This window comes from Schistocerca americana, chromosome 6, assembly GCF_021461395.2.
Source record: "Schistocerca americana isolate TAMUIC-IGC-003095 chromosome 6, iqSchAmer2.1, whole genome shotgun sequence".
In the NCBI taxonomy this organism is placed as follows: Eukaryota; Metazoa; Arthropoda; class Insecta; order Orthoptera; family Acrididae; genus Schistocerca; species Schistocerca americana.
Window position 1 is genome coordinate 330972116 of NC_060124.1, and position 27308 is coordinate 330999423.

At 37.4% G+C, this 27308-nt stretch overlaps 1 protein-coding gene and 1 non-coding gene across 3 annotated transcripts in view; both read left to right on the forward strand.

The window, feature by feature from the left end:
* Positions 1-27308, forward strand: part of LOC124619667 (nidogen) — a 255619-nt gene that overhangs the window by 185131 nt on the left and 43180 nt on the right. The window contains exons 14-17 of one of the 2 annotated variants that reach the window (XM_047146205.1): positions 3152-3307; positions 8689-8814; positions 19048-19176; positions 23115-23243. In XM_047146205.1, coding sequence (XP_047002161.1) covers positions 3152-3307; positions 8689-8814; positions 19048-19176; positions 23115-23243 — 540 coding nt within the window. The remainder of the gene's footprint in view (positions 1-3151; positions 3308-8688; positions 8815-19047; positions 19177-23114; positions 23244-27308) is intronic. The other variant, XM_047146206.1, reaches the window with a different exon arrangement.
* On the forward strand, positions 15162-15235 carry Trnat-ugu. The gene has a single exon. It is a non-coding gene; the product is annotated as a tRNA-Thr (tRNA).

Here is a 27308-nt window from a genome sequence, read left to right on the forward strand (position 1 = left end):
CATCTGATTACATGCTAAATATACAAAATTTCTTTTTGAATATGGTAGATACATGCCATGACAAGAATCAATTAAGAAATTCACATAAAGTCAGTGAATATTTTTGATCAACCTTACGGCTCTTTTAAAGTCTGTTTCATAATTACTTTGATAATGGTTGCATTCCTCTTCAAGGATTTTCAGTCCAGTTTAGGTCCAAGGAAACAAGGTTGTAATAGTTTTTTTATCAGTTACCTGGATAGCGGATAAAGACGGCATAATGATTTTTCACAAGTTTCTCCTCTGCAGCTGTTACATCAAATGGATGGAATGGGGTGGGTATCCATATTTGTGGTTGTTTTGATGTTTTGCTGGCTCTGCAGCACTGGATCCATCGTAGCACAGTCTAAGTTTATCTCAGCACTGTTCAAGTTTATTGTAGAACAGTTTGTACGTATCAAAACACAGTCTATGTGTAGTGTGCAACCTGTCTTGTTGCCACTTGTGCATCAACCTACACAAAGAAACACTAACTCAGATTAGACAGTTTTTTAGTGACACTGAATATGATGTTACAGTAAACATACAAATCACAATACCAAGCAGCTGTACCATGAGAGAATCCTAATAACAAGCAGGGTAACACACATTTGTAGAGAACACTTACATATGCATATCAAAGAAGGCAAGTGACACCTGGATGAAAGGAGAACTGGTTAGTATGTCGACTGCTTGGTACAGCGCTGACCAAGGCAGCACTAAAGTTGTGGTGATGCAGGTGTGTTACCACAAAACTCGCTTTGCTGTCAGCCCTAAAGTCAAACTTTGGATATTCTGGTTTGTTGTCACAGGAAGCGTGATTGACTGTGCTGTAAGAAATCATTTAAAATCAGTATAAAGGAGTCCCTTGTGACAGAGCTGCCAAATACCACTGTGGGATCTTAATGTGGTGCTCTCTTTTTAAGTTATTCAGTTTTCGTGGTTGTTTCATGCCAGCAACAACTTGATGTTGCTAGAAATGACACATGGTGTACAATACTGATTAACTGCTTTCCTGTGAAAAGTGCTGAATTTCTCATAAACAGAATCAGAATACTTTCTGTGGAACCTGTAACAGTGCTCAAGTCATAAGTTCGTATATCCTTAATTTGATGATCCAAGCTACAAGGACAAGTGAAAAATGCTATGTTTCACAAAGCAGTTCTTCGTTACGGACGTCATATGTCATTGGATATGTTTTTTAATTGCCTAAATATCTTATTTTCAGGTCATGGTTTACAATGCTGTGGGATAAAAGTCACAAACATAAATTATTAGGATTTTATAATTGTTATTAATTGTGTTGATGCTTATATTAGATTTAGATTTTCATCTTATTTTAATTTATCAAGCATCATAAATAGGATGTAATTGTTCAGCTTCTACTCAGTTTTAGTCATGAGCTGTTATATCTGATGAATGTAAGCATACTTTGAATCCCCTGAATTTTTTCATGATAGGAAGAACATTGTGTCATTTCAGTACTGTCTTCATAATCGACATGCATGACTTGATTTATGAGATGATTAACAATATTTTGTTACTGTTGACACATAATCTTTCCACAGAAACATTCTAAGAATTGCTTAATATCATGAAACACTATCAGTTAACAGCATTTCAGATGTCCATGATGGAATAACAACAATATGGAAAGAGTAGGTTGCCACTTATCACACAAAGTAGGGATAGGCACAATGAAAAGAATACTACAAATATAGAACTTTCAGACAAAGTCCTTCCTCACAAGGAAAACTCACAAATCCACACAACAACTCATACAATCATGCATAATATCTCTGGCCAGTGGCGGTAGTCAAGTGTGCATGAGTTATTGTGTGAATGTGTGAGAGTTTTACTTTTGATGAATCACAGTATTCTTTCTGTAGTATCTGTCTGCAACTCAATGCCTCCTCTGTGTGATGAGCAGCCATCTATCATTATCATATGGTAGTTATTAGCATTTGATTGATATCTCAGTGAATATCTATAAGAAAGGGAGCTTACAGCCTTAAAGTCCAACTAAAGACAGATATAAAAAGTCTACCTACCTACTTACTAGTTGGTAACAGTTGGATATGAAAAAATGCTCACAGTGTCACTATTTCTCAGAGCCTAGAGTACTTTGCCTAGTACAAGACGAAGGTCTTTGTGTGTATGTGGAATTGGGGGGGGGGGGGGGGAGGCAGGAGGTGGGTGGGGGGGGGGGGGGGGGTGATGAAGGCAGTAGGACAGGTGAATGAGTGAATGAATTTTGTATCTGGTGAAATGGGATCTGCCAAATAAAAAAAATAAAGAATGAATGAATTGATTGCCAATGACAGATGATGTTTTAATAACAATAAAAAACACCACAAAGAAAGCATTTGGTAACCAGAGATAAGGAAAGCAGAAGTTGTCTGTAGAATCATGCATGTGGCAAAGGCAGGATGAAACAGAGAAACAAATAAGATGATGCAAATAATAAACAGGAAGAATATAACCAAGAGAAGTAAACTGCAAAATGAAAGTGGTGGAGAGAATGTAAATAGGCGGAGGGGGCTCACTGAAATAACCAATAAAATAGACAAGCAGAAGAAAGATATCTTACTTGAGGACTGTGTGGATAACTGGATGGAAGAATACAACTCACCCACATGGTAAACCTTGCACCAAGGTTCCTGTTAGTCTCCTGTATTTTATGTTACTGACATAGTCTCACTTTGTGTGTCCTTTTATCCTTGTTGACAGTCTAGTGGTCATAAGAAAAACATAAATTGAACACCTTATCTCATAGTTGACATGGATGTCTCTCTTAGGTAGTTTTCCCAGTGGATTTTTAGTTTTTTCCTGTGATGAACTCACCTAAGTGTTGGTAGGAAGAACCTCTGAACAGTTTTTATAATGGAGGAAGATGGAGAGAATTTATGTAATAGGTTAGTTTTACCTACCTGCTGATGTCTCCATTTGTGTAATACTATGATCTGCCAAAGTCTTTATTTTTAGACACCTGCAGAAAATTACTACTATACATGCACTCCATGTCATATAATCATTTTTCCAAAAAGGTACTTAAAGTGTAATCATCACAAGAAGATTATTTAAACAGAGTTGACACTAGTGCTTTGTGCCTTTGTCTATGTGTGTCCAGCAGTTTCCGGAGATGACGTCGCATATCCTATGCTCACCTGTTTTGATGGCTCATGTGTCTGCCCTTTGGGATATGAAGCATCAGATGAAGGCCACTGCAAGCCTGCAGAAGGTGCAGCAGCTGGAAGGATGGGAACAAAGGGACCATCTGGATGGAAATGTATTCTAATCTTTAACTGAAATACAAAAAATAAACAAAAAATTTAAAAATATATATATTTTTGCATATTACACAGTGAATTGTTTCCAGACTAACTCTACTGTGTAAGGCATAAAGCTGTTGTGCTTAGTTACTGTCCATTTAAAACACTATATGATATGTAGTTATGCTATGTTATGATACTAATCATACTTATGGAAGACGAGAGTGCCTAATTACCTCTTGATAAAACTGGAATGGCTGTAGAAATGTTGATAGCTACACTGCACATGATGTGCCAGAGATGTAGCTTGTTGAAATAATAGCTCTGTCCTAAGGAATTACAGACAAGATAGGAAAGGGATCTGTGTTTGAGGAAGATGGCAAAAATTTGGTTTGGAGTGAGTCTAGAGAGATCATGAGGTTATAGTCTACTCTTATTTTCATCTTGTGCAGTGTATTTAGTAAGTGTTTGAAACTCTCAGTGGCCTTTTTTTCTCTGTTAGATGTACTCCTCAAACATATTCCATTTTCCTGTCTTTCTCTCAGGAAAAAACACACTCATTCCGGAAGGCAGAGATTCATTTGCATTTGCACTGGAACTCATGATTTTTGGTATGGCTGTTCCATTTTTAAGGTGGATTAGGTGCTCTTATAACTAGGTTTCATTATTTTTATTTTTTAATTATCATTTTTATGCTTTAAACTACATTTATCAATTATTCTGCTGGTAGCACTTCTAGCTTGTCCATTTGGCACTAGCTGTGCTTCGTCAGTAATAGACTCATATTGTCCTTATTGAGTGAGTTTTGTGTTGTGTCAGAAGTGTTTGTTTTATTACAGAATTTAAACAGAGATGAATATCAGTGAACAAATTAAGATTATCTTCCACCTTAGGCTGGATGTGCATGATAGCCTTTGGTTGTTTTAAGGGTTCAGTATCTCAGTCGCTAAAAGCAGAACTCTTATAGGATCACTTTGTTGTCCATCTACATGTCTGTCTGACTATCAAGATGCCCTTTTCTCAGGAACAGGTAGACCAGTCAAGTTGAAATTTATGTCAAGACTATGGTCCAATGGCGATGTCAAAAATGTAAGGTTATAAGTCAATGCAGTCAAAAGGTATGGTGATTTATGCCACATATTTTGATACTGGCAAACTCACTCATCAAAACCTATAGAGACTTCCCCTTGGCATAGGATCATGAAATGTGGCAAGGAGCAAGGTTTTACTGTACAAGTAAAGGGGAAAAACCAAAATTTGTTAAATTGTAATTTTATCACATAAAAGTATCTTTCTGCCATTGGAACTTATATTGTGTTCATCATCCATCAAAAGCGTGATTGAAAAATATTACTGCATACAAACATAAAATGTAAGTTGTAGTAATGATTTAGCAAGTAAATAAAAAATATTTAATTAAATCTTCTATCTACATATATAGACTGAAGTCGCCTGCTCTCTTCTTTTTGTATGCCTGAGCTAATGTCAGGAACTGCTGTAGAGTTTTTGATTTGATCTTGGAACTCCCAGGATAAATATCTTGTCAGTATCGATATCAATAACAGGCAAAAATCTTAAAGATTCTCAATTCCCAGAAGGGATGAACTAAGTTCTATCTAGGCTGAGATGCTGGAGGTGGCAGTTGTGTGTGCATGAGGTGTGCTTGCTTGTGTGTATGAATGGCATGAGTTTCTATTTTACTGATGAAGACTGTGGCCGAAAGCTCTATGTAAATGTCTTTTAATTGTCCCTGTCTGCAGCTTAATGTGTCTTCTTTACAGTAAGTAGCAATCTATCTTTTCCTACATTGTTGACAGCCCTATCTGTTGCCTTAAGTTTGTACAGGAACCTCAGTGCACTAGTCCTATTTGCACTTGGCCCTTTTCTTTTTTTTTAATTTAAGTCAAAGGGAGGAATCTTTGTTTACATGTTGGTGATGTAGGAGGTGCTAGAGTGATCTGTAAATTCGTTTTCTTTGTTTATCAAAACCAAGGTGAAGCTTACAGTAATGCACATTATGTGAATTACTAAGATGCAAAGTTGTATCAATTGTGTCTGTAGCAGGAAAGTGATATTGTGTCACAAGGAGATAAAAGAACACTCTAGATCACTTTTTTGATCGTAATGACTGGACTTGGCATCAGATAAGATTTTAGATCAGAAGGTGAAATTGGTCATGGTAAAAATGATCTAGACTGGGGTTTATTTATAAAATTACACATGTTTAAGAAAACTGTGTATCAAATGAGTGATTTTGATAATGTGGTGAAGTGTTCAAGGCAAAATATGAAATGAAAATATTTTTAACACAAAAATTGATATCAGTTGTAAACTGTCCCATCATTATTGCACAAGATAATTGCACATCAATATAACATTTTGTATTTGAAGACATGTTAACATTTAACTGATTAAAAAAAAATTCACTTAATAACACTGTAACATAATGAGACTGAATGGCTAGTCAGTGCTTACCCCTTTTGAGGGCAAAATTCAAAGTACTGTCAGTAGATACACTTAAAAGTAGCTCTTGGAACTATTAATTCCTTCTTCAGAGAAGAAAGAGGGATGTGTTGGGGAGCCTGCCAAGGAGGAGTAGGTATCTCAGATGTAAATAGAGAATTATTTGGGTATAAACAGCAAAAGTTATGATTTATTGCCTGAAATATTTATTTTACCAGAATATTATCTGAAATAAAAATCCAGAAATACACGAAGAGGGAGGAAAATCAAGTGATGTAAGAGTAGTGATGGGACAAATGACTGGTTTTAACAATCGGTAAGCTAGTCAGTTGTTTTTTTGTTCAGTTGGTTACTCGCTACTTATACTCATTCTGCCCCACACCTCCTCCTTCTCTGGTAATCTGCATGCATACCATGCAGGATGCAATGCGCTGTATGTACCAGCTATATGGTTGGCCAGGAGAGCAGATGAACACAGGAGGTTGCAAGTGCCTGCTGATAACAGCTGGCTGCACTGCTCCCACCACCTACTCCAGTCCAGTCCAAAACATAACCTATCGCATCTAAGACAGGGCTAACTGTGAAACCAATCATGTGATCTACAAGCTAAGCTGCAACCCCCTGCTGCATTCTACATGGGTGTGACAATCAACAAGCTGTCTGTCTGCATGAATGGCCACCAACAAACTTTGACCAAGAAACAATTGGACCACCCTGTTGCCAAGAACACCACCCAACACAATGTTCTCCATTTCAATGACTGCTTCAAAGCCTGTGCCATATGGATCTTTCCCACCGGCACCAGCTTTTCTGAATTACACAGGTGGGAACTCTCTGTGCAATATATCCTACAATCCCGTAACCCTCCTGGTCTCAACCTTCATTAGTCATTGTCCTTACTCATCTAGCCCATTCCCTGTTCCCATTCCAGTACTAACCAGCCCTCTATTCCACCAAAACACCCAGTCTTTTTATTTCTCTCCTTTTCCGCTACCCCCTCCCTGTCCTCTGCCTTCCATCTAACCTTGCAACTGCACCTAGCTGCCCCTCTCTCTCTCTACTTTGTTCCTGCATGCTCCCACTAGGAGCACTTTACCGTCTTCCATGCCTAGCTTACTATCTCTCCCCTCCTCACCCCAGCCTCCTCCTACCCCAGTTGCCTCTCCCATCTGCTGCTGTTCATAGTCTGGCTTCAGCTGCCACAGACTGTGATCGTTTGTGTTCGTTTGTGTGTATGTATGTGTGTGTGTGTGTGTGTGTGTGTGTTTTTGGCAAGGCCTTGTGGGACGAAAGCTCATTTTGTGACAATCTTTTCGTTGTACCTATCTGAGACTCTGTATCTCCGCTATATGGTGATAGCAACTATCCTTTTCATAATATTGTCACATTCCATCGTCCATTGTTTGAAATTCAAAAATCAGTTTTAAATGACGAAAAGAAGAATTACGTAGAATGCTTTCTTTAACTTTGGTGTAACCCATGAGATGTCTACACTTACCCCAGGGAAAGGGCTAACAACCAGAGGGATGTGTACCCCAGTTGTATGCTATTGCTTTAGTTCAGCCGAGAAAGTACAACAGACTGGTCTCACTCAGAAGAATTAATGGATAGCTCAGTCAGCTAAAATACTAAAGAGTAGTTTCAGTTGAAAGAGCCAATGCATAGTTCTGCAGACAGGAAAACTACAGACTAGTTTCACTTGAAAAGAAAGAATGAGTAATTCAGTCATTATGCAAACCTACAGCAGACTGAATCAACTGTTTTCATTCAGCTGTTCCCACAGACTGTTTTCACTCAAAAGAATGCACAAATAGTTCAGCCGATATGTAAAAGTTGAATGTCTTTCAACAATGGACCGAGTCAATTATTTTTGTTCAATTGTTCCCATCACTAGGTAATATAGTGGTTACCACACTGGAAAACTGGTTGTCAATTCTCCATACAGCCATCCAGTTTATGTTTCCCATGTTTTTCCTAAGATACTCAGGAGAAATGCTAAGGTGGTTTTTTTAAAAAGATAAGGCCCATTCCCTGCACCATTCTTCCCTAACCTGTGCTACTGTTCCACTGTGTCATTGACATGTTTATATACACTAACCTTTTTTCTTTTAAAAAAGAAAAAAGGAGGAAATGACAGCCACTTGCCTGCAGCTGAATAATGAACACATATAACATATCACATTAACTTTCAGTTGTGGTTTTGTGTGTGTGTGTGTGTGTGTGTGTGTGTGTGTGTGTGTGTTTGTGCATGAGAGAGAGAGAGAGAGAGAGAGAGAGAGAGAGAGAGAGAGATCACTTATACTGGGGAAAGACCGAAGCCTCAAAGGGTAGTGCGATTTTCTGATCCACTGAATGTGGTGGTGTGTCACCCTTCATTCATGTGCAGATAAGTAGTTATCTTATGTCCTCTTTGTTTGTTATAAGGTAACTTTCCAGGCAATCCAGGATCATAAGTGGCATTTATAGAAACATTATTTCACTAACTGTCTGAAGATTGTTATCACAGTTGTAATATTGTTGAACACTTCTACTATTCACAGCTTAAACTTATTCCAACACAGCAACTCAACTAGTCATTTGCTTGTTTTATTTCTTCAATTTTCTAAAGGTCCCAATAGAAAATAAAGATATTTTAAACTGTCTGAGATCATTTTACAGATAACATATTTAGTTACAGAAATATGTTACCAGCACAAAATAACTTCAAAATTTTTCTGTATTTTAATCATAATTGGTATCCAAGGTGTCAATTTGCATCTCTGATACCTTATTTGGAAGTTACACTAATATTCTACTTGCCATTATAGAGCCAGATCTTTCACCTCGACTGTTGCAGAACTTTCTAGCATTATTTAGATTTGACATGATAAGATAAATTTTCATCATTTTATTTTCTGTACCTAGCGGCATTTGATGTGTTTTGTTTACATTTTAGTGCCGTGTAACATTATCAACACGTGTCATCCATATGCACAGTGTGTATTCAACTCTGCCCTTGGCCAGTACCGTTGTCAGTGTAATGCTGGCTTTGAAGGAGATGGATATGACTGCATTGAGACAGGTAATAATAACAGAACAATAACTTCAGGTGCATGCTGAACAACTGAAATGTGAAATATGAGTTATTAGTCCCATTACATATAATGTAAATCCATTAAATAAATAAATAATAAATAAATGGTTTATTTTTCCATAATAACTTAACAGTCATGGACATAGTCAGTTTACAAACACAAGAACGTTAAAATAGTTTATAAGTAAACTATACACAATAACATTAGAAATCTTTGATGAAGTACAAACATTTATAAGTTAACAGCTGCTTTAATTTTCTGTTAAATATGTTTCCTTTTAACAATTTTATATCATTTGGCAATATGTTAAAAAAATGTCTTCCAGCAGAAGATGGACTGTGATCTGTTGCTCTTTTATTACTAAATTTTGTGTGGTAATCCTCTCTTTTTCTTGTATTATAACTGTGGATTTCACTATTGATTACACTATGCTCCATGTTTTCTTTTACAAACAGTATAGTTCTGAGAACATACAACGAAAACACTATTAGTATGTTATACTTAATGAAATATTCTCTACAGGACTGCTGCTTACTAATATTAGATATTATCTTAATTGCTCTTTTCTGTGCTCTAAAACCCCTATCCACAAGATCTGCTGTGCAAGTTGAGAAAGAATACAATGATTTACAAAAGATTTTGTACATTATTTTTAGAAAGTTATGCATGATGGTTTAACAGTTACAAGGCAAGTGCATTTAATAAAAATATGTATAACACTACAATATTTGTTGTAGATTAACAGTTTACAGATTAATGGTCTACATATTACTATTTTTCAAAGTGCCATATTGTCTTCCAAGAATTTTTCAGTGGTATAGTGCCATTTCTATACTAAAATGTTGTGGAGTAATCTTTTCAGAGAGCCAAGGGCCATGTTTAATATTTTCCTATCTTGTAGTCTGCCATATATTTTTAGCTGCATATGCAAGGGGAGATCCAAACATAAATGTAATCAAACTATGAGTTGTGCCACTAGATGGTGTTAGTTTGGGGTCTCCCACATCGCTAAGTAAGCTTGTGTCAGTTGGAATTAAGTGGTTTGTTTGTGGTGCTCTGTTTTTTGCATTCCTATTTCAACTCTTGGGTAATTAAAGACATGGCTGACAAGAAGAAACAAAGAGTCTGTGTGGAATTTTGGTTTCTGCTAGGAAAAATTGCAGCTGAGACTACTGGTATGCTTTGGCAACCGTTTAATAATTATGCTTTGGGTAAGTCATAGATCTAAAAGTGACTTTTTCATTTCAAAACTGGCAACATGTCAATTGAAGATATGCCATGTCCCTTCGACAGGACAAAATTATAAAAACATTGCTGCAATCAAATATGCAATTGATGAAGACCATCGAAGAGCCAAATTTCTGAGAAATGAAATTGTCATGGATCACAATCCAGTGAATTTTTACCAAAGATTTGCACATGAGATGGGTGTTTGCAAAATTTGTCTCTCACTTGCTCACAGATGACCAAAGAGAAAACTGTGTGAAAGTTTGCCTTGACTTGAAGAGTGAAGTGCAGAATGATCCAAATTTTCTTAAAAGAATTGTGAATGGGGATGAGAGTCAGTACTATGGATATGATCCAGAGTCAAAGCAAGCATCAAGCAAGTGGAAAACTCTACAATGTCACCACGACCCAAGAAAGCACGTCAAGTGCAATCTAATGTGAAAATAGTGATTTTTTGTTTGCATTGCCCACAAGGAGTTCATTCCTCCAGGACAAACAGTGAACCAACAATGTTTCAAAGATTACAAAAGAGTGTGTAATGAAAATGGCCAGAACTGTGGAGAAATGTGAACTAGTTGCTTCACCATGACAATGCTCCAGCACACAAGCTCTGACAAATGCCACAGTTCAGGGCAAAAATAACATGGTGCTTGTGCCCCATTCACTCTACTCACCTGATCTGGCTCTGTCTGACTTTTTGTTTTGTTTTCACAGTTGAAGTAAACTCTGAAAGGAAAGCAATTTAGTGATGTGGATGATGTTGAAAGAAACACACTAACAGCTTTGAACAGTTTTATGCCTCAAGAGTTCCAGAACTGTTTTCAGCAGTGGCAAAAAGCATTGGATCATTGGGTCATGTGCATTAATGCACATCAATAATACTTTGAAAGGTACTAAAGTACTGCAAATGTAGAGTTTAAAAAATGCAAAATAACAAAAAGTCCAGTTATTTTTGGGTCCCTCTCATATAGTGGTGTCTGAGCATAAAGCTTTGTGTGATGTGAGGGACATATGAATTTCACCTTTTGATGAGTACCATAACTATGGTTGAAGTGGCTTTTTTCAAATTTATATTGGTTATTGTACACAGAAATCAAAATTTCAAAAATGTAGAATGATGAAATGGTTAGTGTTTTTATTTGCTAAAATAATGGAGAACATGACTCATTCCTATGGGCAGCACAAATGTTTTAACAATTTTCTTTTGAAGAATTAATAGCCTTGTGCTGTTTGCAGAATTTCTCAGAAAATTATCCCATACCAAATGATCAATTCAGTATAACTATGAGGGACTGTCTTTCTTATGTCCATATGAGTGGCATCAGATAAAATAAACAACGCAAAAGCAGGGATATTTGACTTATTTGTCAAGAAGTTTATACATGTCTTCCAGTTTAAACTTTAGTCAAGCTTTAGAACTGAGAATTTCACAAGGCTACCTTCTGTCATCATTTCATTATTTGAGCTATTCTTACAGGGCATGTTGCTGATGATTTAGACACAAAATGCATTATCTAGGTCTTAGTGATATTCAGTTTTACTACATTTTTATGTAACCAGGACTCTAGTTTTCCTAGAACATTTTGTAAACTGTCTGGAATTTTTCTATTGCATCATTTTCTATTGGGATTGAGGTATAATCTGTGAACAAGACTGAGTGAGTATCAGTAATTAACAGTGAACATTTACATGTAACAAAAACAGGTATGGGCCCATTATTGAAGTTGGGAAGTTGTTTTCCATTTGGAGTTGTAATTAAATCAGTTTGATGTTTAAATAACTTGTTTGCATCAAACAATGGAAAATCAAGGATATAATATAACAATATTCTGGAAAGGATAGTTGCTACTCACCATATAGCAGAGATGCTGGGCACAACAAAGAGACTGTCAAAAAGTGAGCTTTCCACCAACAAGGCCTTTGTTGAACATAGACAACATACACATACACGAAAGCAAATCACACACACATATGACCTCAGTCTCTGGCAGCTGCAGCCAGACTGTGAGCAGCAGCAAATGACGGGAGAGACAACCTGGTGCAGGTAAGGAGCAGGCTGGGCCAGAGAGGGGGAGGAATAGCAGGCTAGGAGTAGGGGATGCAGTCAGGAGGTTAGATGGAAAAGGAGAGAGGTAAAAAGACTGAGTGTGCAGGATAAGATTTTCACTCTGCAGCGGAGTGTGTGCTGATATGAAACTTCCTGGCAGACTAAAACTGTGTGCGGATTGAGACTGGAACTCAGGACCTTTGCCTTTTGCAGGCAAGTGCTCTACCAACTGAACTATTCAAGCTTGACTTGCAAACTGTCCTCAAAGCTTCAATTCTGCCAGAGCCTCATCTCCTACCTTTCAAACTTCACAGGAGTTCTTCTGCGACCCTTGCAGAACTAGCACTCCTGGAAGAAAGGATACTGTGGAGATTTTCACTCTGCAGCAGATTGCGCACTGATATGAAACTTCCTGGCAGATTAAAACTGTGTGTGGACCGAAACTCAAACTCAGGACCTTTGCCTTTCGCAGGCAAGTGTTCTACCAACTGAGCCAACCAAGTGCGATTCACAACCCATCCTCACAGCTTCAGTTCTGTCAGTACCTTGTCTCCTATCTTCCAGATTTCAAAGAAGTTCTTCTGTGAACCTTGGAGAACTAGCACTCCTGGAAGAAAGTATACTTTGGAGACATGGGTTAGCCACAGCCTGGAGGACGTTTCCACAGTGAGATTCTCACTCTGCAGCAGAGTGTGCGCTGATATGAAACTTCCTGGCAGATTAAAACTGTGTGCCAGACCAAGACTCTAACTTGGGACCATTGCCTTTCACGGGCAAGTGCTTTACCAACTAAGCTACCCCAGCACGACTCATGACCTGTCTTCACAGAACAAAGTTTTAATTTGCCAGGAAATTTCAGACGGAAGGTGTGTTGGTGGAATAGAGGGCTATGTGGCTGGATTGGGAACAGAGAATGGACTAGATGGGTAAGGACAACTAACAAAAGTTGAGGCCTGGAGGGTTATGAGAACATAGGACATATTTCAGGGAGAGTTCCCACCTGTGCAGTTCAGAAAAGCTGGTGTTGGTGGGAAAGATCCAGATGACTGTGAAGCAGTCATTGAAATAAAGAACGTAATATTGGGTGGCATGCTCAGCAATAGGGTGTTCCAATTGTTTCTTTGCCACAGTTTGTCGGTGGCCATTCATGCAGACAGACAGCTCGTTTGCAGCTTAGCTTGTAGATCACATGACTGGTTTCACAGGTAGCCTTGCCTTTGATGGGACAGGTGATGCTTGCGATCAGATTGGAGCAGGTGGTGGTGGGATGATATACGAGACAGGTCTTCCATTTGGGTTTATTACAGGTTTATTATGTAAATAACAAGAGACATTTTAAACAGTTCAAAATAAGCATTCATCTTTGAAGACACTTCGTCTGGTGTGCCTCAGGGCTCTGTCCTTGGATCATTCTTCTTCACTGTTCTAATTAAGCATTTGCCACACTATACTGAGCTTCTGTCAGTTATCTGCTATGTGGATGAAGCAATTGTAATCACAAATGATTGCAATGTGTCAGGGTTATATCAGACATCACGGGACACTCTCACATTAACGTTAAACTTGTTCTCATCCAACAAACTACTGTATAATGCAGAGAAAACTCAGCATCTACAGCTGGGACTAACAAAAGATGTAGAATCATAATCTGTAAAACTGCTTGAAATAGATACTGGCTCCAAACTAAACTGGCAGCCCCACATCAACCATGTCTGCAAAAAGATATCATGGGTGTCCTATCTCATATGGAAATTAGTTGACGTAGGAATAATAAATATCTTAGGACAGCTTACTTGGGAGTTTTTCAGTCTCTCATATCTTATGGCCTGCTTCTATGAGGCCACTCATGTTATGTCAGTGTTGTACTACCAATTCCAAAAAAAGAATGTGTAAGATTGGTCCAAGGGTACACAGCCATTGTTTATTTATTAAGATCAAAATACTGACAGTGATAAATCTTTATATCTATGCATCATTGATATATGCTAAAAACAACATGAACAGAGTTGAACACCAGAGAGAATATACACTGTCATGACATCAGAAACAAAAAAGGGTATTGGCATTCCAAGGCATACCCTGACAGAAACAGGAAACTCTCACAAAGTGAACTGTTTGAAATATTTTAATAAATTGTCCCATTCTGAACTTAATACACCTCTCAATAATTTTTGAAGCATGTTGTGTAACTGGTTAATAGACAATTCATTATGCAGTTTAAGAGAATTCTTGGATACTTGTAGTGTAGAGATTGAGTTTTAACATTATTCATTATGCAGTTTAAGAGAATTCTTGGATACTTGTAGTGTAGAGATTGAGTTTTAACATTATGATTTGCAATACTGTAAAACTGGTGAATTTGGAATAAATAATTTGTGCATGTAATGTGAACATTAATTAATATAGTGATTTCTATTGCATCATGCCATCAACATAAAGCCTATTGCACTACATGTGCTCAATAGCTAATAAAGAATCTGAAGCTGAATTCTAGTTAGCCAATTCTGTTGCTGAAATTAGATTCTCAAACATGTGGAAAATATTAATTTCTGCCTGCCACATCCCCTTCTTTGAAAATAACAAACAAAATGGTCATTTTTAAACATTTATTCTTTGAAAACTAGTAATTTGTATACATTCTTGTTCCAAACCTTTTCAAATATCAACGACTTTGAGGTGTGGTCTACTTTATTGGTGGTCTGCAAGTTGTCACATGTGCTTTGTTGAAGTTGTACAAGCCAAATCTTATCACATATTAGTGCATAGCTAGTTCTCATAAGTTTACTTCATTAAAAAAACTGAAATTCTGAGGTCAAGCGTAATGAAGTATTTAAAGCAGAATGGTTCTGTCCATACAAAAGGAATATGGGTTCCCAAAACATCAGTGATGTGATACTCAATTCATTCCCTTTCCTGTAGAAAGGAGATTACTTACAAAACACACATGTGACTCATCCTAGAATTATTAAAGTGTGTGGGACCCATACAAATAGAACTGAAAGGGGATATTGAACGTGTCCAAAGAAAGGCAGAACAAATGGTCACAGATTTTTTTGTGTGTCCTTGGTGGCTCAGATGGATAGAGCGTCTGCCATGTAAGCAGGAGATCCCGGGTTCGAGTCCCGGTCAGGGCACACATTTTCAGCTGTCCACATCGAGGTATATCAACAACACCTGTGGGCAGCTTAGGTTGTCAGTTAGTCATCATTTATTCCAGGGAAAAGCTGCACGGTCATCAACAGTAACTGTTCTTTCGAGAACAAGTTACTGTGTTCGCATATATAGTTAAAGGCTACCCAGCTATTGACCTTCGTCTGTGCAAATGCGCACAGGTTGCCCAACCTCTTACAGGATTTGCCAAAGCGTGCGCGAGTAATGAGTGGGTGGGCAAATGTCTATAAGGTACAATACATATGTAGAATTGTAGACAGTTGGGAATGTGAGTCTCACGGGAAGCGTGCAAGGGATAAGTCCCTGCAGTCGCGCTATTCATCTGTGTCCTTGGCGGCTCAGATGGATAGAGTGTCTGCCATGTAAGCAGGAGATCCCGGGTTTGAGTCCCGGTCGGGGCACACATTTTGAGCTGTCCACATCGAGGTATATCAACAACACCTGTCGGCAGCTTAGGTTGTCAGTTAGTCATCATTTAGGTGTGAAACCCCTTACTGGCAGGTGTTTGAAGATAGATGCTACCTATTTTGTGCAAGCCTACTTATAAAGTTTCAAGAATCAGTACAATAGGAAGCACTGTTTGTGAGCACTTTGCAGAATATAGATGTTGTTGTTGTAGTTTTTGTTGTGGTCTTCAGTCCAGAGACTGGTTTGATGCAGCTCTCCATGCTACTCTATCCTGTGCAAGCTTCTTCATCTCCCTGTACCTACTGCAACCTACATCCTTCTGAATCTGTTTAGTGTATTCGTCTCTTGGTCTCCCTCTATGATTTTTACCCTCCACACTGCCCTCCAATACTTGTTGATCCCTTGATGCCTCAGAATATGTCCTACCAATCGATCCCTTCTTCTAGTCAAGTTGTACCACAAATTTCTCTTCTCCCCAATTCTATTCAGTACCTCCTCATTAGTTACGTGATCTACCCATCTAATCTTTGGCATCCTTCTGTAGCACCACATTTTGAAAGCTTCTATTCTCTTTTTGTCTAAACTATTTATCGTCCACGTTTCGCTTCCATACATGGCTACACTCCATGCAAATACTTTCAGGAACGACTTCCTGACACTTAAATCTGTACTCTATGTTAACAAATTTCTGTTCTTCAGAAACACTTTCCTTGCCATTGCCAGTCTACATTTTATATCCTCTCTACTTCGACCATCATTAGTTATTTTGCTCCCCAAATAGCAAAACTCGTTTACTACTTTAAGCGTCTCATTTCCCAATCTAATACCCTCAGCATCACCCGATTTAATTCGATCACATTCCATTATCTTCATTTTGCTTTTGTTGATGTTCATCTTATATCCTCCTTTCAAGACACTGTCCATTCCGTTCAGCTGCTCTTCCAGGTCCTTTGCTGTCTCTGACAGAATTACCATGTCATCGGCGAACCTCAAGGTTTTAATTTCTTCGCCATGGATTTTAATTCCTACTCCAAATTTTTCTTTTGTTTCCTTTACTGCTTGCTCAATATACAGATTGAATAACATTGCGGAGAGGCTACAACCCTGTTTCACGCCCTTCCCAACCACTGCTTCCCTTTCATGCCCCTCGACTCTTATAACTGCCATCTGGTTTCTGTACAAATTCTAAATGGCCTTTTGCTCCCTGTATTTTACCCCCGCCACCTTCAGAATTTGAAAGAGAATATTCCAGTCAACATTGTCAAAAGCTTTCTCTAAGTCTACAAATGCTAGAAAAGTAGATTTGCCTTTCCTTAATCTATTTTCTAAGATATAGATGTAGAATAGGATATTAAAGGTATGAGTGAGGACTGAGAACAGTCCTTTGGCTTTACAGTGCAGTGTTGTCCAGAACTTGTTGACTTTGCAAAGTGCATCACAAGACAGGAAATGCAGGCAATGAGAAAAGTTACATTGAAAACATACAGTGAGACATTTAATGGAAAATGATACAGCGTAATTTGAGAATGTTTGAAACATTACGAAGAGGGTTATCCAATCAGCTCATGATTTTTATGATCCAACACACCTTTTGGAGAGAATTTGGCATGATATCCCTCTATCAATTGATGTCAAGCCAAATAACTGCTAATGTAAGGGCCAGACGTGGACCAACATGTTATTGACTTGCTCAGCTTATGAAGCTCTTTTTTCTTGAGTAAACCATCTAATTTGTCTGAAATTGTTATCATTTATTTGTCTGTAGATGCTCATTCCATCTACTGCCTTACATCCCATTTGGAAAATGCATACGAGGTGCTTTGCTCTTTGTGTTGCGTTGTGTTGTGTGTGTGTGTGTGTCCCAAAGTGTAATCACTTCTTAGCCCAAAATGAATCTCCCTCTCTCTCTCTCTCTCTCTCTCTCTCTCCCTCCCTCCCTCTGTCTTTCTCTCTCTCTTCTCTCTCTCTCTTTCTCTCTCTCTCTCTCTCTCTCTCTCTCTCTCTCACACACACACACACACAAACAAACACACACACACACACACACACACACACACACACACTTGTGCAGGGGGGTGGGGAGGGGGGGGGTGCAGCATGCTTGTGTGTAGGGATGCACATGTTACCCACCTCATGTATTATATTACATACATATTATCAAGGATGTGAAACTAGTCAAGTTACATATCAAAAGAGCTCAATAAAGTGTACCAACAACCAGTTACAATTTGTGCTAATCTATTCACATTGTTTGACCTATTTGTACAATCATGGAATGATCCAGAATGCTGGTATTTATCAGACATCAAACATACCAGAATATACAAACATTACAAGCATATAATATTTTGAACACTCCAGGACTGATATTTTTTTAAATAACAAATAATTGCTGGTGGTAGGGTCTGAACTGATGACCTGCGGTGCACCAACCAGTGTTGGTAACCACTGTGCCACACTGCATGTGTCATAGGTTTTGACAATATTGTGATTGTTAATTTCACAGTTCATCTTAAATTCACTATTATTATTGACCATAAATGTCATTTGTGTAGATATTTTTTTCCCTCATGCCTCTGCTTTAGGCGTATTGTCTTAGAGATATTAAATAACTGAATCCATATTTCAACTTCAGTAGCTAGTTTCAGAAGGATATATGTGATCAATATTGCATAGATTTTGTTCATTTATCCATCTTGTACAGAAATTGAAGTACAAAACAAAAGTTCAGTTCAAAAAATTCATTAATGGGATTACCTTTCTAGCTGACAATAAGAAATTTCTTGAAATAATGAGCAAATAGCTATGAAAGCAGTCTCTATCATCAGCACAGAAAGCTGTTAAATGTTGAAAATGGGAAGATTGTAGAAGATATTCATACAATGAAAAGAGCAAAAGCAAAGGAAACTCTGAAAACAATAGGCAAATATGAACTTAAAGTTCCTTTCAAGAAGGTAAATCTGCTTGTGTTGACACTGATCTGTCATGAAGAAAGGAATATTCAAACATTGCAGGAAAGAAAGTTAGGCAAAGTGCAGTTGGAAGAATTAGTAATGCAGCATTACAAAAGAACATTAAGCAATCAATTAAATTTGAAACAACAATGTTGATATGAGATAATTGAACATCTGTAATTGTGGTATTACCTTATTTAGTAGTGTAATGAACTGCATAGTTTAGGAATTTCAAAGGAGGTAATGATTCTAATGTAAAGCTGAAAAAATCAATCAGGCAAATAACTATATCAAAGTAACTTTATTTTCTCTGCAGTTTTTGCGCAGATACCATGTAAAATATTTATTTAAATTTGATTTTTTTGGGTAATTATACCTCTAGGAGCATAATTTATTTTTTATTTCTGTTTCAGATGTTTCTTGTGCAGAAGTGAACATCTGCGACATTCATGCATCATGTGTATATGAAGAAAATATCGGGAAGCATGTCTGCAAATGTGATCCAGGCTTCCAAGGAGATGGCACCTACTGTACTTCTGCAGGTTTGTTTCTGTTTCCAGTGTCATCTTTTGAATTTGTTGTGTCTGCCCCAAACACAATTTGTATTTCTTTAAATTATTCCATGCAACAGTATTGTCTTATAATCTTAAACAGTTGTGACCTGTAACACTATAAAAAGTAACAAATTGAAAATAACATAAGATAAACATTTATCTAAAAGGCACAAGTGAATTTATGTTATATTTGTCCTGCTTCAGTTCCTTGTGATTCTCCAGTCATGGCTGCAACTAGAATTTCTTAAATATATATGGAAAATGATTTTCGAGGATAGTTTAGTAATGTCCACACCAGGGATTTTTTGACACTTACCATTTTATTCACAATTACAGTACAAAGATAACAAGGTTGCTTTCTTTGTGTCCACTCTATTCCACAATTACTAGAAGACATGATACAGTTCCCTCTCCCTATCATCAATTATTTCACAACAAATGACAATGATTTGGCACCAGAGATGAAAATTGCTCAAGTGAGTGCCTATCAATGATAAAGAAATAATTTGTGAATAAAAAATTAAGAGAAAAATTATATCTAACACCACAAAGCTAAATGGAATGTGCAATGCCACAGCCAGGGGAGGTGTAATATAATACAGATTCAAAACATGACAGGAGTAGTGTAATAACTAGATATATCTGAAAAGTCTGGAGTTATATTGTTCAGATGTTGATAATAGTGGACAGAGCAGCTGCTGCCCAGTCTGTGCTCCATTATCCTTTTACACACACACACACACACACACACACACACACACACACAGTAGGATAGGTTATGCTGAAAATTACTGTTAAGGAAAAAATCCAGTATATTGCATGTTTCTAAGTTAATTAGCATTGAAATGAGCCAATCAGTCACTGCTCGCACAGATTGAAGTGGCCCTCCAGATATAGTGTCACCAAATGCGTTCTTCATTTGGTTTCCTAAAACTGAAAAAGAGAGCGGCGAAAAAGTTAGACATGGGCTGGTAGTAAGAATTGAACCTGAGCCAAAGGCTGAACGGTCTCCTGTGCTATCATCTGTGCTATGAAGACAATTAACACTAATTGTATCTGGTGAGCTGCTTGGATTTCCACATGCAATGGCCTGATTGGTTAACTTCAATGCTAAATAACTTAGAAATGGTGCGATGCATTGTTTTTTTTTTTTTTTCCTTAACAATTATTTCTCAGCACAATCTACCCTGCAACATACTTACAAGCTTTTTGGACTGTTTCTGACCACCCTGTATATGAATCAGTAGTAAAGTGGCAGATTACAACTCCAAAGGTCTGGCCAAGCCTAGGATTTTTCCTGTCACTTATCACTACTTTCATTTCTGGTACTGTTCGTTGATGTGCGAATGCCAAGTTGCACCATAGTTTGAATCCACATTAAATTGTATGTCTCCCTATAACTAGCTGGGTAAGTCAGTTCAATGGATGGAGGAAGGCAACAGCATACCACCTCCAACAGGACCATACCTAGTGAAGCACTGTGGTGTTCAAAACAGTCTACAGTGTGATGACTGCTTTTTTTAATATCCATTACAAAAGACTATCTGAAACAAAATAAGGCACATATCATGGTTGGATTAACAGTCTTCAGTTGAAAAATAGTAGAGTTACTACCCTAAATTCCAAAAATTTGAATATTATGTCGTAACAATGAACATTACTGCACAATATTGTTAATCCCTCAGAGTGGAACCCCAGGTATACACTTCTGTGATTTGATTGCCTGTACAGTGGTAACATGAATGCCTGCTCACCAACTGGCATTTCTCTGATAAAAATGCAACTACTTTTTCTCTGATAAAAATGCATATTTGCACTATTTGCGAGCAGTTGCTGATACTAATTTATCAGACAGAAGTAAGGACATTTTTTCCCTCCACTATGAGTTTGTTTGATGGAATGAAACAAAATAGCCACCCCATGTCAGGCATAAACAAAACATTAAAATTTTTGCACAGAGCAGATAAGAGAAAAACCATGGATGTCATGGAAGAGACAAATATTTAGGAACAGCTGACAAAGCAGCCAATACAAATGTTAAGTGAATAGATAGACTTAGAATATTTTTAACAATTTTAGTTGTATTTTGGATACTATGTGAATTGATTAACACTAGGTACTGTTCTGATCATTGTGAAATCTGGCAGTGTATGCTGAGCAACACTGTGTTTCTGTCTAGCAGAGATTTTTGTGTTTTTACTAGTGTTGTAAATTGTTAATTTTAATGTACTACAGGGAAAACAAATGCATGAGACAATTTTAGAAAAGTCTTACTAAAATGGCTATTTATTTTTACACAGCAATAACAAATATAAATGATTTTATTATTTTGTAGGGTGGTGCGAACATTGTTGTAGATGCTACAATTTTACAGTATTTTAAACAAATTTAACAGTTCTGAGATTGTGTGGCATAGACATTTTAGTCAAATACGAGGACTGTTTTTTACTGCAGTGGTGAAGGATGGTGATGTTGTGCCACTTTATGCTCTGCATCACAGTGAGTGTAGAGACCACTTTCAGCAATGGCACATAAAAAAAAATTCAAAAATAACACCTTGAAGGCTCTGTGTAGCAGTAAGGAATAATTGATTATACCAGTAATTGCTGTAAGTAGTTTCGAAGATTGTTATGAGATATTTTTGTTAACAATTAGTGGCAAGTATGCAATGCTGTGATCACGTGGCTGTAACTTCCTGCTGATAATCTTCAAATCTTTGCAAATTGGCATATGAGTACAGTGTTTGGACAATACACGTTTGCCATGTTTTTGTATCAAATATGTTTTTGTATGAGGAAACAAAACAACATGTTGCACTGTTAAATGAACTTGGAAGGACCATGAATCTAGCTGTTAGTAGTGTTTTTTCTTATGTGATGTGCTGTATAATGTATGCTGGAAGCAGGTTGTGATGTTCAGGACCATGTATGTAATCATTCGACATGTGTGTCTGTGAGAACAAGTGTCTACCCCCATATAACATAAAACAGTTTTTAGTTTAGACACACCGCAAATGCTGTAAATCTGAAAATGGCCAAAGGCTAAAACTGGCCAGTAATACAAAATATATGCTTGGTGCAGTAAAGGCACTTTGCCTAATTAACCTGACAGCTTGCAGTGGTTTTTAAATAGTTTTTTTTATTTAGGAAGAAATAGAGTACAAATAATGTTTGTTATACTTTGCAGTCCGAACAACACTGATAAGGGTGAAGCATCATAACCTAGCACTCTTACCGAGCTAGGTGGCACAGTGGTTAGCACACTGGACTCGCATCCAGCCACCCTGATTTCCACTAAATTGCTTGGCCACCTTCCTCCCCCATCCCTTCCTACTCCGATGAGACCGATGAGCTTGCAGTTTGGTCTCCTCCCCCCAAATCAATCCAATCCAATCCTAACACTAGTGCCCTGACATGATAGCAAATTACTGCTATTCTTGCTAAGCATATCAGTGTATCATGACCTGCCCATTCTTTTTAATCTTCCCCAACCTATCTCTCTCTCTCTCTACTTGAAAGAAGGAATCATCAGTTCGAAAAACTAGAACGTATTCTTATATGTGGCTATAGGCATCACTGACATCTTGCTAACAGTTAATGTAATAGCAGAAACCTATGAAAAGCACTCTCTTATGCTTCATTAGTTGTCATTTTAACTTTTCCTATCTCTCATCTACGCCATAAATTAAAATCTCTACAACAGAAATGATAAATCTTTCTTCTTGTCACTGCTGTGTAATTAATTATGACTTCCACTAAATTTTATAATAGTAAAAGTGTTTTTCTAAGGTGACATTTCTGAGATAGTTCATGACTTATTTTTGTGTTATTGATCCAAAATTGTAATGTGTGCTTGTTTTAAGTCAATGGTTTCACACATTAAACAGAAATGTTATTTGAACTCACAGTGCTGTTCTTTCTTTACAGATGAATGTATAGCAGATGAGGACTGTGGTAATAATGCACAGTGCTTGTGGAGCGAGCAAGAAAACCGAAATGAATGCCAATGTAGTACTGGGTATGTTCGGATTGGCTCTTCTTGCCAGCCAAAACCAGGTAAATTAAAGACAGCATGGTTCATATTTACTAAAAAGCTTATGTGAAACTGAACTATTTTAAAACTGGAAAAGGAGATATACCATCTTATTTATGGGGTACATGTGAATTATTATGTCAGATAACTCAGTGTATTCTAAAATAAATCAGTAAAATTAAATTTAAACAATGGAAACTCCAGTTTGGAATATCAACAATATGAAGAAAAGGATAGTTTGCTACTCACCATAAAGATGACACACTGAATTCCAGACAGGCACAACATAAGGACTGTTACACATTAAGCTTTCATCAGGAAGGAGAAACATACATGCGTTCACACAAGCAAGTACACCTCTCACACACACATGATTGCTGTCTCTGGCTGTTCCCAGAACAGAAGTGAGATGTGGTATTTATGAAACAATTTATTATGCATCAGTTATAATTCCCATCTCATTTTACCATCATTTTTCTAAGACATTGTTCGATTTTCCTTACTAACTCATAAATAAAGAGCTATCTGAAATATGTGCATGAAAAATCATATCTTGTTTCCAGTTCACAATTTTTTCAAAAGTTAATGTTTGAAGTGTTGTGTATAAGAACAACATTTTGATTTTGTAGAGAACTGCATGATAGAAGCGACGGGGTACAGAAGTACTAATTAGGACAGTTCAGAGAGGAAAGTATGAAATTTATTCTCTAACTCTTACATTTGTGTCTGTTACGAAAAGGAAAGGAAATCAGGCTAGTTTTTAATGTCCCATTGATGATAAGATCATTGGAGATGGAGCATAAACTTTGAATGGGAAAGGCGGGGGAAGGTAATAATCAATGTCCATGGAACTACTTTGGTATTTGCCCTAAGCCACTTAGGTAAGTTATCAAGGGTCAAAATCTAGATGGCCAGACAAGGGTCTGAACCACCATCCTCCTGAATGTGAGCTCAGTGTCTTGCCATGGCACCACATGACTTGATGTGTTCTAGCCGGCCTTAACTCTCCACATCATCTATTCAATAGAATCTATTATAAGCAGTGTAATCTTATTTTTAAAGAAGGTATTATATGCAGACAACTTATAATTATATCAGATAAGATAAAAGAGCTTCCAAACTTAAATTACATTCATTATAACATTCTCATATTATGATTTCTGTGTTAGTTTTTGGTTTGTCATTACTCATTGTCCTGAACCATTAAAATTTCAAAAACAATAATAGCCCAAGCAAAATCACATATAGTGTTTACACGTCTTCAAAATCAAAGTTCAATCAAATAAATAATAAAAGTTCAATCAACTTCCGCAAATCATTTTGTGTGGGCATGACCAACAACCAGCTGTTGACCAGAATGAATGGCCACTGCCAATCTGCAGCTAAGAACAAAGTTGACCACCCAGTGGCATAACATGCTGGTGAGTACATGTTGGAACGCTGGTGAGTACATGTTGGGTTTCAATGGCTACTACACAACCCGCACCACCTGGCTCCTTCCCTTTAGCACCACCTTTTCTGGAATACATAGACAGGAATAATCCTTGCAACATACCTTTTGCCCTCATAATCCTGGCCTCAATCTCCATTACTCCACTGAAGCACTGTCCCACTACCCTCTGCACAAGTTTTCCCTTCCTCTGCCCTCTCACCCGCTCCTAGTCCACATCATCTTCATTGTGTGCCACAGTTCGCCAGCTGTGGTACCTGTCTGTTACAGGCTACGTGTGTGTGTGTGTGTGTGTGTGTGTGTGTGTGTGTGTGAAAACACACAAAGCTGCCCCTGACAGTATAGGAAATGTCTGTGACTGGACCGGAGTAGGATGTGCTTGGGTGGGTGAATTTGGCACGTGTTGCAAAGGACTGTGAATAGGAATGGCACAGGGCTGGATGAGGATTTTATTTAAGTTTGGCAAATGATGAAATACCACTTAAGGAGGGGTGGGAAGGATCAAGCAAGGTGAGATGTCCCTCATTTCCAGGCATAATGACATACAATCAAAGCCCTGGAGAAGGATTTGGTTGAGTTGCTTCTAAAAGCTAGTAAAGTTTCCCTTGTTTTTGATGTGCCTGTCCCAATGCAACACTTCTGTGATTTGGTGATGGGTCTCCTTTTCTTCTAAATTATTACATTCTGCCAGAACTGTGCTATATTTATATAAAAAAAATATCACTTCAGAAAATGCATTGTAACCATCAGCTGCTTTATTTAACCTATATATCATCTCCTGATTTCAGTCATAAACCATCATAACTGGATGTAAGATAAAACAGATCAGTTAAAAATGCATCCCATTTTCTTTTTAAGCTGATACAATGTCAGGGTTATCACAGTGAAACCACCCAAACAACTATCATAACCTGTCCTGGAAATACTAACAAACGTATCTTCATGTCAAACAGGTAGTGTACAGTAAAAGAATGGAACAAACATAACACTGGCCCATTCACATTTGTTTCATTCTTGGGTGGTTTCATTGTTACAACCTTGATGTTGTAGCACACTGGACTCGCATTCGGGAGGACGATGGTTCAATTCCGCGTCCAGCCATCCTAATTCAGGTTTTCCGTGATTTCCCTAAATCGCTCCAGGCAAATGTTGGGATGGTTCCTTTGAAAGGGCACAGCCGACTTCCTTCTCCGTCCTTCCCTAATCCGATGAGACCAATGACCTCGCTGTCTGGTCTCCGGTCTCCTCTCCCCCAAACAACCCAACCCCCCCCCCCCCCCCCCCCCCATGATGTTGTATCAGCTTGAAAGAAAAATGGGATGTGTTTTTAACTATTCTGTTTTACATACTTCCAGTGATAATTGTCTATTACAAAAACCAGTAGATGATATATAGGTTAAATAAAACAGCTGATAGCTAAAATGCATATTGTAAAGTACTTGACAGCTGTTGGTTCTCACCTGATGAAAACTTAATACATCAATTGGTGGCAAAGATACTCATAACATTGTTACTCACTCATCATTAAGATTTATTCATTCTGTACCGTAGTTGTAATGTCACATAGTTTAAGTTATTTGCTGTTTACATGTCAATATCATTGTAATATTAAGTGTTGTATTATTGTCTCATCATGTTCTAATGTAGATCATTTGGTCTAGAATAAGGGGTTCATGAATAAGAATGGAGAGAACTTTGAGAAAGTCAAATAAGCTGTGATGCATGAGCGTGCATGCGCTTGCACAAACACACACACACACACACACACACACACACGCACACACACACACACACACACACACACACACACAAGTATGTTAGAAGTATCTGTTGTGCTGGTGGAAGAATGCCCCGTCACCATAGCAACTGGAATAGTCTGGCATGTCATGTGAGTGGGATGTCATCAGACCTTGTAACAACAGTTAGCGTGAGTATAAATCTTGAAATTAGTGATTTATTCTGAGGAATTTTAAAGAAAATGTAGATAAATGTATGGAAAGATGACAAATACTGCAGATAATAGAAAACATGAAAGAGACTGATTGATGGTTAAAAAGAATAGAAAGAAAAACTAAATGCTGTGTTTAATATTACTTCCTCTCTTGTCTTGCCTCTCTCTCTGCCACCTTAACTTCATTTGTAAATTTTTTGTTTTTTATTATTAATTTTTTGTGTGTTATTACATGCAGTAAATTTTTAATTTTCTAGCTTGAGAATAACTATTATTCTATAAAGAAAGTCATTTAGATATGTAACAGCCACAAGCTCTTGTAAATTATGCACAATATTCAGTTATATCTCAAATAGAAGTGGAGTGTATTTACCATCTGCCAAAGTGACAGAGCTGATATTTTTCAAAATTAAAAACACCTTCATTTTGATTTTAAATTGGCAGTTGTGATACTTAAAAAAAATCAATAGAAATTCAATTTAATTGTGATCAAAATGAAAATACACTGACAAAAAAAGTTGCAACATCAAAAAATAATTAATGTAGAGTAATGAAATTTCAGGAATACCTTCATCTGTGTAATATTTTTAAGTGATTAACATTGCAAGATCACAGGTTAATGTAAGCACAAGATAAGCCAATGCAAATCTTAAATGCCAGTGCATTAATAACTGGTGTAACTGCCAA